The sequence below is a fragment of the Sodiomyces alkalinus genome (assembly GCF_003711515.1).
Source record: "Sodiomyces alkalinus F11 unplaced genomic scaffold SODALscaffold_10, whole genome shotgun sequence".
Classification (NCBI taxonomy): domain Eukaryota; kingdom Fungi; phylum Ascomycota; class Sordariomycetes; order Glomerellales; family Plectosphaerellaceae; genus Sodiomyces; species Sodiomyces alkalinus.
In genome coordinates, this window is record NW_021167088.1 from 618,578 (window position 1) to 632,448 (window position 13,871).

The window sequence follows — 13,871 nt, forward strand, 5'->3', positions numbered from 1 at the left end:
ATATGAAAACCTGACTTTCTCTTCATCTACATGCTTTACATAACAGGGCGCGAGTTTAGCATCTATCGGGCTCTCATACGGATCTATTCATACATCTACCTTCTTCAACCTTCTCAGCTCCCTCATACCAACCGCCTGTATCAGACGGCTTGACCATATGATACTGAGAGACTCCATGTTCTTAGGTAGGCTTACAGAGGTATATACCAGCCACTGCACCGATTGAAGTTGAATCTGGCGTCTTCACTCCACATTGTCTCGGTCACTGTTTGGTCTCGGCATGGATTCGGTGAGAAGTCAAGGTGAAACTCTCTGCGTCTGGTTTCCCCAACAGCATCCACTCGATAATGAATCGTAGGCTTCTCTTTTGAGCTTCTCCAGGCGACGAGGATCCAATCTTGTCTGTTTTCAATATCTTCAATGGATTCCGAATAGAAGGAGGAGAAAAGAACATGTCGGTCATCGAGCTTTAACCGCTCCCCAACGAGCAGAGCACATGGCCGCCGTCACCAACAATGCCACTGCCCCGGAGTCAACCGCAACACCAGTAACGGCATTCGTCACTGACCCGAACGGGGGAACTACACCATCTAACCATGATGCAGGGCTTCCCATGACAGGCACCACATCAGCTTGGTCCGAGTCCTGGTCTGCAGGCGAGGAGGAAGAGCACAATGCCATCGAATTCTACGATCAGGGGGACACCGCGGACCACTCCAACCACAACCACAATCACGAATTCCATTCCCCTGCGCCAGCTGATGGCGGCAAGCTTGCTTGGCTTTTCCTTGCGGCTTGTTATGACACGGTCTGGTGCTGGAATCGTAGACGCGGTGACTTCGCATCGTATATATCGATCTGGTTGGTCACAGTGATGCAGCCTGATTAAGTGACGCCCATGTCGCTCGGCCAATGTACGTGATTCAACAACAACGGTCGGACGAGGCATATCACGGTCAACTGTTTCCTTGAATTCGAGATCCAACCTCATGAATTCTCGAGTAACGATGCCACCATTTACTCGCCATCAATCGCCTCAGCTTCCCTCATATATTTGTTTTCCTCACGAGTTATTGTAAGTGACCATTCTGTGGAACACAAAACACACGGGTGCGACGATGCCATCCGCCCGGTTCGAGCAAACAAACCACCTTAAAAGACAGCACATTCCCATATCCACTACTTTCTTCCCCCCCCGGTTACTTGGACATAGCAGATATATTACGTCCGGCTAAGCTGGATGTTTTAATATATGTGAATCGGTGAATCACCGATGGTGGACATACAGCACGCGTGATCTCACATCACTACCCGCCCCGGGTCCCTCTTCTCCCCCTGAATCCCCTCTCTACGTCTGTCCGCACAGCCCATTTCATACTCTCGTTTCGCTCCCTATGCCAACTTAGCTTAAGATATACGAAAGATCATCAGTTATCGTATTAAGCGAAGTAAAACAAAGCTCGTTCATCTCCTACATGACGGGAAAAGGAAAAAAATGCCGCTCAAATCAGTCGTGGCCTCCTCCCTCGCCATTCTACCTCTTATCACCGCATTCGCAGCGCTAGAGAACCGCATCTACACTCGCCTCCCAAAGTGCGACGACAGCCTGCTGACCTGCGGAGAGTACTGCATAAGCCGAGACTCAATATGCTGTACCTACGACCCTCCGCAAAGGGGCTACTTCGTGTGCCCAGCAGGCTACGAGTGCGGACCCAACACGGACTGCCGCCCCCCAAGCACCGGCCCTGCACCATCTAGTTCGTCCACCCCGGCCTGCTCGGAATTCCTGCGCGCCTGCGGATCCCTCTGCGTCCCGGCCACAGACGTCTGCTGCGAGAATGGCCTGTCGAGTTGTCCTATCGGCTTCGTCTGCACGTCCTCGCCCCCGGGCTGCGTTGAGCCCGACACTGAAGGTGATGATGATGATGTCTCGTCTACACACCCCACCGTCACTGCAGCGTTGTCTTCCCTGCCGTCGCCGGGCGGCGAGTGCCTCCCAATGTCCACCGGTACGCCAGACGTAGTCTCGTACTCGGGGCTGCTAAGCGGTAGCGATGGGAACGACAACCACAGCAAGATGCATACCCTTGACAACCCGACTTTCTGTATAATGCCATCCGACTTCTCTTCCTCCGCCTTTCGCCTGATGTCACGTCAAGCTGCTAACGGTGATAATATAGGCAACACAGTCTCCGATACATCGACGTCGGAGGCCCCCGCCATTTCTTCGACGGTGACTCAGGTCCTGCCTGGCCTCAACGGTAGCCTGACGACCATTACATCCGTTGTCGTCGTCAGCCCGACCCATAGTAGTTCTGGGCTTGGCACGACCCCGACCTCCGAGACTACGCCGAGCGCGACGGCCACGGGGCAAGATAAAGGGCGGAACTTGGAGGTATCGCTAGCTGCACTGGTCGGGGTCATGCTCATTGCTCTCCTGTTTGGTTGACCGGGCGGCGGAACTCGTTGCGCCTCTTCAGAGTTTCGGCGCATCTGCCTTTTTGCGATCTTCAAAACGAATCGAGCCCCTAGGGGCCAAGCGGGGGGGAACAAAAAGGGGGTGATAGAAGAGAAAACAGAGACGGTTCTATGACGCCCCGCGCTGGCATTAAGATTGTATGTAATGCGAAAAAAAGGAGTAAAAAGAAACAACAAGAACAACAAATGAAAAACCTGTCCTCTTCTGTGCGGGCTCTTCGCGTCACGTTCGTCTATCCATCGTAGATATGCGTGTGTATGATGTGCATAGATGCATCCAGGCTGTGCCGAACCAGTCGGTGGTGGACGAGCCTCTTCCCTCCTTCCCCTGAAACGCCAATGCTCTCTCCAAGACAGACCGATTTGTCCCCATATGTCTCCCACACTCTCTGCCCCAACCAGAAGCAAGTTTGTAGCACTATCCGGACTTGCGGGTTCAGGGCTTCTCCCGCAAAAGTTCAGGGGGGGTAGAATTTTCCGAAAGCGATCGGTTGTTGTTACTGTTGTTGCTGTTGTTGTTATTGTACAATATGGATTCGAATATGTCATTACGAATCTTGGTTCACGGTTTGCTGGGTAAATGTTAGCGTATATTCTAGACGTCACAGAACGAGAAAGGGCAAAACGTACGACAAGCCAGTCCATTCCTTCGTTCACACCACTCCCGTCAACTGCAGAGCAAGCCATGATGCTCCAGTTTCGGTCGCGCAACTCGCCCAGGCGCAGGGCTTCGGAGATGTCACCGGCTCCCTTGGCCCCCGGTTGATCCTGTTTGTTCGCAAACACGAGCAGGGAAGCTTCCTTGAGTTCCTCCTCGTTGAGCATGGCTGCCAATTCGTCGGCTGCGGTTTGCAGACGCTCAATGTCGGTCGAGTCGACGACGAAGATGACGGCAGCTGTGTTGGCATAGTAGCAGCGCCAGTATGGGCGGATGGAGGTTTGGCCACCTAGGTCCTGATTTTGTACCGTGTGGTCAGCTTCTGAAAACCAAAAGAAGACGAGGACGAGGACGAGGACGAGCAAGGAGTCCGTCCGTTGGCCCCGCCTTAGGGGACCAGCGTTGAGAGAACATACCCAAACGTTGAAGTTGAGGTTCTTGTACGTTACTGACTCGACATTGAAGCCTATCGTCGGAATGGTCGTGACTACTTCGCCAATCTACCCAGATGCATGTTAGATTCCAGTCCCCAACCTTCCAAGCGGTAGAAGACAGACAAAGCGATAAGTAAGCATACCTTCAACCTATATAGTAACGTGGTTTTGCCAGCATTGTCCTAACAGTAAACCCCGTCAGCAGCTGATGCATTAGTCATGTCAATATTCGGGCTCAGGGGACCAGTTTCCGTTGGTGTGGTGAGGCCGCCGGACACCCCGGTGTACCCATTTACGCACGTACCAGACCAAGAATCAGTATTCTGATTTCCTTTTTGGCCCAGAGAAGACCGGAGAGCCATGACACGCTCGCACCCATCTTGCTTGTTGTCGTAAAGGTTCAAAGGGGAAGGAGTCGCAGCCTCGTCTAGGTCGGTATTGGAGATGGAGACGGGTATGAGGACGGGAGAGGGGAAGAGTCGAAAAACTTTTGCCTCGTGATCCTCCCTCGTGCGCACCCCTCTTGAAGGTGTGTGGTGGTCCCGTGGTTTCGTGGAGAACGGACGGACCGCGTCGCTCACGCCAAGAGTGCTTCGCTGTTCAAAGTCGGGTTGGAAATGAAAAAGCGGAGAGATAGACAAGGCAGACACTGAAGGGTGAGGGCAGGTTGTGGGTTACGGGTGTTAGAGGACTCGGCTCTTGTCGTTACTCCCCTCTAATAAACGTCGTATTCGTGTCGCCCGTGGTTGTGGTGAAGGGGAGAGCGTTTTGTTGGTCAGAGGGAAACAAAACCAACCTGCATGAAGCTCTTTGCCCCTTATCAATAAGGTACGTAGAATGGAGCTGCGGATTTTCAACCCATGCACAGGCCTCGAACAAGCCCATGAGCTTCGGCGGTCCGGGGTAGGAGATTTCTGATTACTAAAGCAACTTGCCACCTGGCGTTGAAAGTAGGCGGATGATTACATAAGGTGGGTATCTCGGTAAGCTTTCTTCGGCAGTCCAACCTTCTCGTTCAAGACTACCTTATTTGAGCAGGTACACGTGTACATGCTTGCGGAGGACGGTACCTTAGCCTTCATCGTCGGAAAAGTACTTCTTCATGTCCCGATTATCAGAACTCAACCAAAGCCTTATGAAGTAGGTACCTAAAATAAGGTACATTAAAGCCTTAACCCTTGACAACCTGTGGCAGTACTTGACATCTTTATAAACTTGAAAATCCGAGTAAGGTATAACCTCCGTCAACGTAATGTGTTTTTGCAACAAAAGCAGGTGACAAAGAAGGCGCATTGCCGAGGCCGGGGATGAAACTACCCTCTTCCAACAAACCGGGCGACGTAGACCGGAGACCTCTCTACCGGTACTTATTCCGCCTGTAGTCTGTTGAAAAAGTTCACTTCGAAGTACGGAGTAATCACTGCCTCTCTTTCTCTGTCTGTCTCACCGTGTTATTGTCCTGGAGAGTACGTACAGTGGGAGGCAATAAGTATTTGAATACTCCTAAGTATTTGAGGCTAGATAGTAAGCCTATATGCCCTCAGCCTGACTTTTTGTGGGTCGATGGTACTTAGGCGTGTTCGAATACTTTTTGCCAGGGGCTGTAGTTCGATGACACTGCAAATCCACGTGACATCCATCATGTTCCTCTTCGCTTCGTCGGAACCAAGTGGGGTAAAACCACGTGACCATAAAGTACCTACCCAATCAGAATTTCGATATCATGCAAGGGTTTCCAGGGCTCGCTAACCCCAAGATTGGTGGGCTGCCAGCGAAAACTCCATCCCGCTGTGAAATCTACTACTCTAACGCAAGCCAGCCAAATCCGCATACCCTTCTCGACAGACTGATCGCGCAACAGCAGTCAAAATGCCGGTATGTGCACATTCCGAACGAAATACACGACGCCTTTATTTAGGACCCGGGGCTTTACGTTGAAGGGTGTACTGGGGGGAGAGACGCCGATTTCATAACCTTTGGTGGAGGGGAAGCCGTCTGGGTTGCACGGACAGCCAAAGAATACGATTTGCAAATCGAACAATTATCACTGACCTATGTTCGTCGCATTGCAGAGCCACAAGTCTTTCCGTACCAAGCAGAAGCTGGCCAAGGCCCAGAAGCAGAACAGGCCTATTCCTCAATGGATCCGTCTCAGGACCGGTAACACCATCAGGTACGATCACACGAAGTCACAGACCTAGCCGCGCCGAACGAGTGCCCTCTTTCAAAATCGCCATTTAGATCCCCCCACGATCTCCAGATCATCATGTCCACGTCCGACGGTTGGCACCATGTTGCCACTCATCAAACACCCGACCGTGTCATGGAAGATCAGGACGAGGGCTCGGAGCGACGGGGCTAGCGACGAGCACGGGACATACCGTGATATTGACGAGAATATGGGACATCTCACTGACGCTGGGGAATTTCAGGTACAACGCGAAGAGGCGGCATTGGCGCAAGACCCGCCTCAACATCTAAACGGATCACACCCTTTCTCTCAATCCCCGATGCTCTCCCGCCGACTCAACTTGTATTTTTGGCCTCGGCCCCTTGTTCCCGATATGGCCGAACACTCTCGTCCGCAAATGCGCCATTTCTCCTTCGAGGATTAGACAACAACCCTTACGAGGACGGAACGAAGAAGGAACTGAGGAGGCGATGGCTATTCGGTGATTGAGTCTCTGCTACATATTTCTCTTTGACTCTCTTCATGGGGAAGGGACCTTGGGAGCAGGGAGGACAATGGAATTCTTTTTCCGGAGGGATGCCTGGCTAGGCTTTATGCATTGCGTCTTACGACCGTATTAGGGAAAGGAATGCCAAAAAAATGGGTTTGATGCCATGAGAGGCCAATACAGTGGCCTTCGTTGAGTAAACCGTTGATATGTGTGTCGGTTGCCCTCTGTTCTGAAGTGTTCTTAACGGAGTATGGATGGTCGTCCCGTAACCTTTTCCTCGCTCCACAACTCAGCCACCCATACACATACCTCTGGGCTGGTTCTTCGGCAAGAACAGTACCACGTAGATACGGGCCAGGTTGGCAGGCGGCGCGTGGTTTCCTCTCCCCCCAGGACGATCCAGTTCTGTTTCACCCACGGAACGAATGGTGGATAAAGACAACACTACCATGGTCTAGGTAGCGAGGTCCATACGGCGTCACGCACGCGAGAGGATGGTTATTTGTGAATACCAACTCTCCATGCCATTCCACGTGGAAGCTATAAAGCTAGATGCATCGCCACAAGGCATGCCATTTCATAGGAACACTGTGTCGACTAAGGGGTAAATGGATCATCCCGAGCTTAAGGGATTCGAAGCCTCAATAAGTCCTAGCAAGAACCAGCCCAATTTTCCGAAGCAGAAAAATAAATAAGAGGAAAACAGAAAGAAGAAACCAACGCCCATTATGCATCAGCCTATGTATACGACTGGGGCCGATGCATGGTGTGACTGCCAAACCAGCGGCCGCTAACTTGATGAACCATTGCTAGGATGCCTCTTTTTACCCAAGTCATGCCCTTCGTTTATCGGTCCTCGGCCCACTCGTTCTCGCGACGGATCTGCTCCTCCTCCTCGGGCGTGAAGTCGTTGGTGATGTTGAAAGTCTTGCGGATCTCCTCAGGGGACTTGCCCTTGATCATATTGGCGACGGTCTTGCAGCCGACGTCAAGAAGAGGCTTGATGTCAAGGTAGTTGGAGGCCTGCTCCCCGGGGGGGCGTATTAGCAGGGAAGCGCCATGGGCAATAGACATCCAAAAGCAAGTGACCGGGAAAAACTTACGAGAATGATTTCAAAAAGCATTTCTTGGTCGACCTGCATGAACTTCTGGTCCCACTCTTCGATCTCCGTGGTCTTCTTGCGAGCGTCGTTATCGTCATCCTGGGTCTGGGGAGGATCGTTGCGGTGATGCTCGCACCATTCTACCACTTTGCGCAGGACAGCCTCGTTGACCTGGAGGAGACGTAGATGGTTACCACTCGATTCTTCAAGCAGGCACGGGGTATCAAGTGACGGGGGAAGTGGAAAGGAGGCAACGACGGTATGGTGACGGAGCAAGCGAGTGGAGGCTTACATTGGGGATAGGAATGGGGTTCTGAGCAGTGATCCCTTCGTCGCCGATATCTTCGATGAGATTTTTGATCAGAACGGACCGTTCAGCAACCTGACGGTCGAGCTCGATGATGGCAGAGTCGTTGGACTGGACCCAGATCTTAGGAGCGGGCTTCGCGTCGGCCATCTCTGCGGAGGATGGAGTGTCGTCTTAGGGCGGGGTTGTGGAGACGGAATATGGAACACTGATGGAATCAGTACTGCTGCGCCTGTGGTGTTGCGAAAAGAAATAGCACGTTAAGAAGAAGTGATGTGTGAGGCAAAGCGGTATGTTTGGTGGAAGGTTGAGATGCCCGTTGGCTTGGGCGATATAAGTTGAAGTAATCACGGAGTAGGAAGTCAGGTGAAAGAACCCCCGGCGGAAGGCTGGCCTTGCACAAAGTTACAAAGTTACGGTGAAAGTAGTCTTCTTTGCAGCCTCGGGTGGGTGTCGCTCGGGTTGGTCAAGCTGGTGCTCCCCAGCAGAATCGAATGGAAGAAAGAGGGAATCCCTTTTATCTTAAAAAAAGAAATCGACTTACCAGGAATTTGATATGGATGGGCAAAGAATATAGCCTGATGCCTAAATGAAAGAATGAAAGAAGAGGCAGACGAGTTTGATGATGTGAGAGCGAGCGGAAGAACCAAGTCGGGGGCTTTCAAAGGCGATGTGGCGAAGCAAATATTATGTCACAGCTTACCAGAAGAATTGCCATTGAAGTACTTAGACCTTTCTCTGTCTCTGAGAGAGGGGTTGGATAGCGTTTCTCGGGTACTTTCCCACTGTCGCCATCCACGCTGTTTGCTACCTAGGTACCTCACTTGCTCTAGTTCTGCATATTTACACCGTCTCCCAAGCCGGAACCGTAGGTAAGGTAGTCCAGGCAAACTCTCTCCACTTCGTCCGCTCTACGGATAACTCGTGCCAAGAGAAAGAAGGAAAGAGGAAATTGAACTTCTACGAAGTAGACTATCCTGTCCCGCAGGACTGGGCAGCCACCTCTCTTTTTAACAACTTTGAATAATAGGGATTGGTGTGGAATTTGAGCTTGTTATGAGTGAAGGAATCCACTACTGCTGCCTACGCTTAGGTAATTGCCTTTTGCACGGAAGTCTACAGTGATATCTCCATTACATAATCATAAATGGACGGAAGGGGATCGCACTACGAATACGAAGTATCTGGCTCGAGTGCCGGAAACCAGAAAGACAGATGGAACCAGACAGCTCAGGTTGCTTCGGATGGTGACAATATCAGTCATGAAACACGCTGTCTTTCTCCTGCTGCTATTCTGGTGGGATACCCACTACCTTACCTTGCATCCGTACTTTGGAAACTCTAATTGTTAACAGCCCAAAAACAGTACCTTGTACGAATAATTGACCGATCCTCGGACACTACCAGGTACTTGGAACTTCGTACAAAGTAGGTACCTAATTATTACTGCAGACATGCTATCCTTGGTCAAAATACCAACCGTTCTCGAATCTTCTGAGAGATTGCAGGAGCAACTTGGAGCTTTACTAATAACAGGTAACACAAAAATAGAGCTGGCCGGGGCCAAGAGCTCGTCGGTAGGACCGGGCCCTTCCTGGAAGTGGCATGCACGACACTACCTGCATTACATGCTTTCGTACCTTACCCATCTCAGTACGTGTAGAAGCATTCCAAACGGATCGGAGACCCAGCATTTTTCAAGCTCTAGTAGTCTGTCAGAAGTACGGCATTGTAACATTGGACGGACGGTTTCTTTTGAAAATGGTACGAAATATTAGAAAGCGGGCTGCTTATGGCTAATTATGGCTCGTAGGAATGAAGGCTAGCGATGGCCCAGGTACCGTTAATCACCCTAGGTACCTAGCTACCGGATTCCGAATGTGCTTCGGTACTAGCTCAAAGTAACCTATACCTCATATGGCTTAGTGCGCCCCAACGGTCACCTTGCGTTGCCAAATGATGACCAGGATTCCACTTGTATGGAGTAATGAGACCGCGGCCAGCATCAGCAGAGCTCCTGATCTGTCCACGTTTCTTCGCGTTGCCATCACCAGGGGTCAAGGGGCTGTACACAAGCATCAAGCCAAGCACCAGAGCTGCAAGCATCTAACACTCGAGCCAGGTGCTAAGATCTGGGCTGAGGTCAAGACACTGGAATTCTTCCATTTTTCCAAACAACGGTATTAATAATTAACAAGGGAACGCCAACCTGTTCACGTTTTCACCCCTGCACCCTCGGATTCCGTCTCCTCCCCATCGTTTATCATCATTCCAGTTAGATATTTTTGTTATTCAGTTTTTTGGACCGCTTCCCCGACCAATACTTTGTCTTCCTGCTCTTGTCTGGGTAGCACAAGACCCTTGCGAGACAGACCATGCGTCTTTGCGCCTCGACGACCGCTACCTTCTGGCAGTTCCGTGCGAGTCGATTCCACCATCGCAGCTCGCAGGTCGTCGCTTGATCTTCCTGTCTCTTCTGCCTGTCGTACTCAGCGCTGCGCGACCTCCCCACAGCTTGGTCCGACAGCTCACGAGGTCCCTAAAGCTCTGGTCTTGCAAGGACAAAGCAAAGGTTTCGCTCGCGCGATTCTAGGTTTTGGGGGAAATGTGGCGACGAACTTACCTCTTCCTCCTCCTCGTCCGGCTGTGGTTTGCCTTGTCGCCCAGCTACCTTCATCCCGACGAGAACTTTCAAGGCCCGGAGGTCATCGCTGGTAAGTTCTTGGACCGTCTTGTCTTTCCCTGCAAGTTTGGCGCATCTACTGCGAATAAAAATCGCAAAGAAACCAGCACTGACCAACTCCTCCCCCCCCCCCCCCCCCCCCCCCCCCCCCCCCCCCCCCCGCCCCCCCTCTCCAGGCCAGATCTTCAGCTACCCCGTTCGACACACATGGGAATTCACCGGCGAAAACCCGATCCGAAGCGTATTCCCGTTATGGCCCGTCTACGGTCTGCCCATGCTACTCCTCCGATGGCTCTGGATAGGCAACGGCAACGATGGCGAAATTCCTCCTATCGCCGTCTTCTGGACCCTGCGCGTCCTCATGTTTGTGCTCAGTTTCGTCCTCGAGGATTGGGCTATCCACGAACTCGTCCATTCGCCCCGACACCGTCGCGTCGCCGTTATGCTTGTCGCGTCGTCCTACGTCACCTGGACCTATCAGACCCATACATTCTCCAATGCCATTGAGACTCTCGTGGTCGCCTGGTCCTTGGTATTAATACAGCGCATTGTTGAAGATACGGTAGGCCTATTCTTTCTTCCTTCCTCTGGGCCATCCCGGTGTGAGCAATACAGATGCGGTGTCAACTGTGAACCTATACCGCCCCGAGCACTTCAAACTGACGTACTTCCCCCAGCATCAACAATCGTCTCTCATGGCCTCGACTGTTCTCGGCATCATTGGGGTCTTCGGCATCTTCAACCGTATTACTTTCCCAGCGTTTTTGTTGATTCCCGGCATTCGTTTGATACCCCATTTCCTTCATAGGTTCGTCAAGGATACTCCTCGTTTCCGCACGATTTTCTCCCTGACTCACACTCCGTGTTAGACCATCGTCATTTGCCGTTATGGCACTAGCCGGTCTTATTACTGCCTTTATTGCCGTGGCCTTGGACACGGCCTTCTACCTCTCTGAACCTGTTACCTTGACGGACTTGTTCTTGCGACCCATTATCACCCCTCTCAACAATCTTCGATACAACATCTTGCCCGAGAACCTTGCGGAGCACGGGCTTCACCCTTGGTATCAGCACCTCCTCATCAACATCCCGCAGTTATTGGGTCCGGCAGCGATACTTCTTATCACGAAACCTCATCTCTCGCTCCGCCTCTACTCGGCCATCTCCGGCATCTTTGTGCTGTCCATATTCCAGCACCAAGAAGCTCGGTTCTTGTTGCCGACAGTGCCGCTCATCTTGTCTTCAGTCCAGCTACCGAGAAATCGCAAGGCCATGCAGATATGGACGGTGGTATGGGTCATCTTCAATGCCGCCCTCGGTATCCTCATGGGCACATACCACCAAGGCGGTATCGTCCCCGGCCAGGTCTTTATGAGCAACCAACCCGACGCGACGCAGGCCTTTTGGTGGAAAACATACTCCCCTCCGGTATGGCTGCTGAACGGAAAGAACGAGGTGCTCACCACCCACGACGTCATGGGCATGCCGGGCGAGAAGCTCCTCGAGCAGCTTGCGGACCTAGCCACCTGCGACACACCAGCGGACCGACGAAAGAAGGAGTATCTGAAGGAGAAGCAGGGGACATACTTGATGGCGCCGGCGTCGGCGACGTGGATCGACCCTTACCTGCCGAACAAGGGCCTGGACGGACTGCGCTTCCGCGAGGTGTGGCGGTACCAGCAGCACCTTAACCTGGATGATCTGGATTGGGGCGAGGACGGTGTCTGGAATACCCTCGCGCGGGTCGTGGGGAGGAGAGGCCTCGTTGCATGGCGCGTGACCAAGAGTTGTGATGGTGGAAAACAACGATGAAAAAAGAACAATCATATCATAGACACAGCGGTTCATATTAGCGCCTTCAATAAATGATATTACTGTGCTTTTGGATGCAGAAAGCGAAGGTGATAGAGGGGACTTGGCATCTTGTTGCCGTGCCAAATTTGCGACCCTGTCTTGCTTGCCTTTTCTTGACAGAGTGAAGTCGACGCACGCTGGTTCGCTGACAGGAATGTAGGTGTTACCACACAAGAGCACGCAGTGGAATGATGATCCGACCCCTAGAAAGATCAAGCTTTGCCAAGGCAAGTCCCGGATTCTTGTCCAAGGCCCCCCCCCCGGGGGGGGTGCTTGGCTGTTGCGATCGGCATCATGCGAAGCCAAGGAGCTGAGAAGCTTCGCGCTTGGTTCTTTCGTCCGGCAGTCCGCGACGTCTCGGTTGTTCACCTTGGTGAGACGAGCAAGCTAATATCTATACACAGTGCCTTGTTTGTATCTTGATTTCATCAAAAACGATATCCCGAAATCCCTCAACGCCGAACCCATCCATGTCCATTGCCTTTCCCTCCTTTCCATGCGCCTAGTATGCTTGAGTATGCTTGGAAATGCTCGCTCTCCCTCCCCCAGCCCAATATGCCAGAGAGCTGCGTACCATGTGTAGGCCGCCCGTGTTTGACGCGGCAGAGACGGTCGACAGAGAAACACGTATCCCAATCCTGTTGGAAGCAGATCCCAATTCGACACGGGTACGACAAAGTATATAATGCCGTCTCGATCGACCGCGGCAGAAGTAGGTGTCAGTTCTTGATATGGCCGGGTTTCTGAGAATCCGAGGTCGTTTTCGTTTCTTGTTTATACAGCCCCTTCGAGGAGGGGCGGGCCACGAGAAGTCGTCTTCATCTCCATTCATTCGATTGATATGATATGCCCTGCCTTCGCTGATGCAGGTCTGGCAAAAGCGAAGTTGACGACAGGCTCGGTAGATGATGCGGGGAAACACAGAGCAAATGCCAGAGGTCGTAGAGTGATAATAGTAACAAAACCACCATGTCATGCGCAAGGCACAGACGGAGGAAGAGAACCGTAGCGAAGGTGAGAGTCGCACGGCCTCGTAGCGATGGAAGACAAGGAGTTTTTCCAGAAGCCCAGAGCAGCGACGGATCATTCCGTAGCGTGGCTGGACGTATTCTCGTGGCCGCTGTAGTTGCGGTTGCCGTTGACAGCGTATCCGGCGCCGATACCGATGGCGATGGCGAGGGCGATGACCATGGCGCCGCCGAGAAGCCATAGCCAGAACACCTTCCTCCGGATGCCGCAGATGCGACTTGGCTCAACGACCCCCACCCCAGCTTCACAAGCTTGCCCTCCGCCGGGATACATCGTCCAATGCTGCGAACTTGGCCCGGAGTGAATCGAAAATAGTAGATTGTGATGGTGGGGGATAATCACCTAAACGGACAGGGACCGGGAGGCCAGCTGTTTAAGGCCGGGCAGCTTTCGTTACGGTATACGTTCAGCTGCTTAATACGGCAGGATTGCTTCAACGGCCAGACGTACCAGCAACGCCGGACGATTTCCCCAAAACGACTTCGAATGTCTTGTCTCGTATGGAGATGGTTGGATTCCTTTGCAGAGTGTACACGGTCGTGAGGAATGCGGGTCTCGCGTGCGTGAGAGGTTTGTCTCTACCGGGTTCGATGACCGGGGTGCGGGAGGTCTTATACAAGTCCGTTCCCGAAGGTCACAAGTCG

At 52.3% G+C, this 13,871-nt stretch overlaps 6 protein-coding genes across 6 annotated transcripts; 3 read left to right on the forward strand and 3 right to left on the reverse strand.

The window, feature by feature from the left end:
- Positions 1-1,325: 1,325 nt before the first annotated feature.
- Positions 1,326-2,728, forward strand: SODALDRAFT_52526 (hypothetical protein). The gene has a single exon (XM_028615451.1). It carries the CDS (start codon positions 1,496-1,498, stop codon positions 2,447-2,449), a length of 954 nt encoding a protein of 317 aa, XP_028463655.1. The 5' UTR covers positions 1,326-1,495; the 3' UTR covers positions 2,450-2,728.
- A 49-nt stretch (positions 2,729-2,777) lies between these two features.
- On the reverse strand, positions 2,778-4,112 carry SODALDRAFT_52555 (ADP-ribosylation factor-like protein 1). The gene is made up of 5 exons (XM_028615452.1): positions 3,875-4,112; positions 3,714-3,752; positions 3,553-3,636; positions 3,109-3,432; positions 2,778-3,050 (listed from the first exon to the last, which is right to left on the reverse strand). The coding sequence occupies exons 1-5, from the start codon at positions 3,947-3,949 to the stop codon at positions 3,027-3,029; spliced, it is 546 nt and encodes a 181-aa protein (XP_028463656.1). The 5' UTR covers positions 3,950-4,112; the 3' UTR covers positions 2,778-3,026.
- A 1,288-nt stretch (positions 4,113-5,400) lies between these two features.
- Positions 5,401-6,149, forward strand: SODALDRAFT_300056 (60S ribosomal protein L39). The gene is made up of 2 exons (XM_028608876.1): positions 5,401-5,743; positions 6,003-6,149. The coding sequence occupies exons 1-2, from the start codon at positions 5,625-5,627 to the stop codon at positions 6,049-6,051; spliced, it is 168 nt and encodes a 55-aa protein (XP_028463657.1). The 5' UTR covers positions 5,401-5,624; the 3' UTR covers positions 6,052-6,149.
- Positions 6,150-7,097: 948 nt separating this feature from the next.
- SODALDRAFT_337120 (E3 ubiquitin ligase SCF complex, Skp subunit) lies at positions 7,098-7,811 on the reverse strand (the record flags this gene model as incomplete). The annotated part of the gene is made up of 3 exons (XM_028612652.1): positions 7,098-7,274; positions 7,355-7,525; positions 7,647-7,811. The coding sequence occupies 3 exons, from the start codon at positions 7,809-7,811 to the stop codon at positions 7,098-7,100; spliced, it is 513 nt and encodes a 170-aa protein (XP_028463658.1).
- A 2,455-nt stretch (positions 7,812-10,266) lies between these two features.
- Positions 10,267-12,156, forward strand: SODALDRAFT_282792 (Alg9-like mannosyltransferase; the record flags this gene model as incomplete). Its single annotated transcript, XM_028608360.1, has 4 exons — positions 10,267-10,375; positions 10,521-10,906; positions 11,022-11,152; positions 11,214-12,156. 4 exons carry the CDS (start codon positions 10,267-10,269, stop codon positions 12,154-12,156), a joined length of 1,569 nt encoding a protein of 522 aa, XP_028463659.1.
- A 272-nt stretch (positions 12,157-12,428) lies between these two features.
- On the reverse strand, positions 12,429-13,700 carry SODALDRAFT_52676 (hypothetical protein). Its single transcript, XM_028615453.1, has one exon. It carries the CDS (start codon positions 13,406-13,408, stop codon positions 12,701-12,703), a length of 708 nt encoding a protein of 235 aa, XP_028463660.1. The 5' UTR covers positions 13,409-13,700; the 3' UTR covers positions 12,429-12,700.
- Positions 13,701-13,871: the final 171 nt, after the last annotated feature.

What these genes read in the sequence shown, in the direction of transcription:
- SODALDRAFT_52526 (XM_028615451.1), top strand. Translation starts at nt 1,496, where the DNA reads ATGCCGCTCAAATCAGTCGTGGCCTCCTCCCTCGCCATTCTACCTCTT.
- SODALDRAFT_52555 (XM_028615452.1), bottom strand. Translation starts at nt 3,949, where the DNA reads ATGGGTGCGAGCGTGTCATGGCTCTCCGGTCTTCTCTGGGCCAAAAAG. An exon ending in GAATACTGATTCTTGGTCTG is followed by an intron (nt 3,753 to 3,874) that starts GTACGTGCGTAA and finishes GTTTACTGTTAG; the next exon opens with GACAATGCTGGCAAAACCAC. An exon ending in CGTTACTATATAGGTTGAAG is followed by an intron (nt 3,637 to 3,713) that starts GTATGCTTACTT and finishes GCATCTGGGTAG; the next exon opens with ATTGGCGAAGTAGTCACGAC.
- SODALDRAFT_300056 (XM_028608876.1), top strand. Translation starts at nt 5,625, where the DNA reads ATGTTCGTCGCATTGCAGAGCCACAAGTCTTTCCGTACCAAGCAGAAG. An exon ending in AGGACCGGTAACACCATCAG is followed by an intron (nt 5,744 to 6,002) that starts GTACGATCACAC and finishes GGGGAATTTCAG; the next exon opens with GTACAACGCGAAGAGGCGGC.
- SODALDRAFT_52676 (XM_028615453.1), bottom strand. Translation starts at nt 13,408, where the DNA reads ATGGCTTCTCGGCGGCGCCATGGTCATCGCCCTCGCCATCGCCATCGG.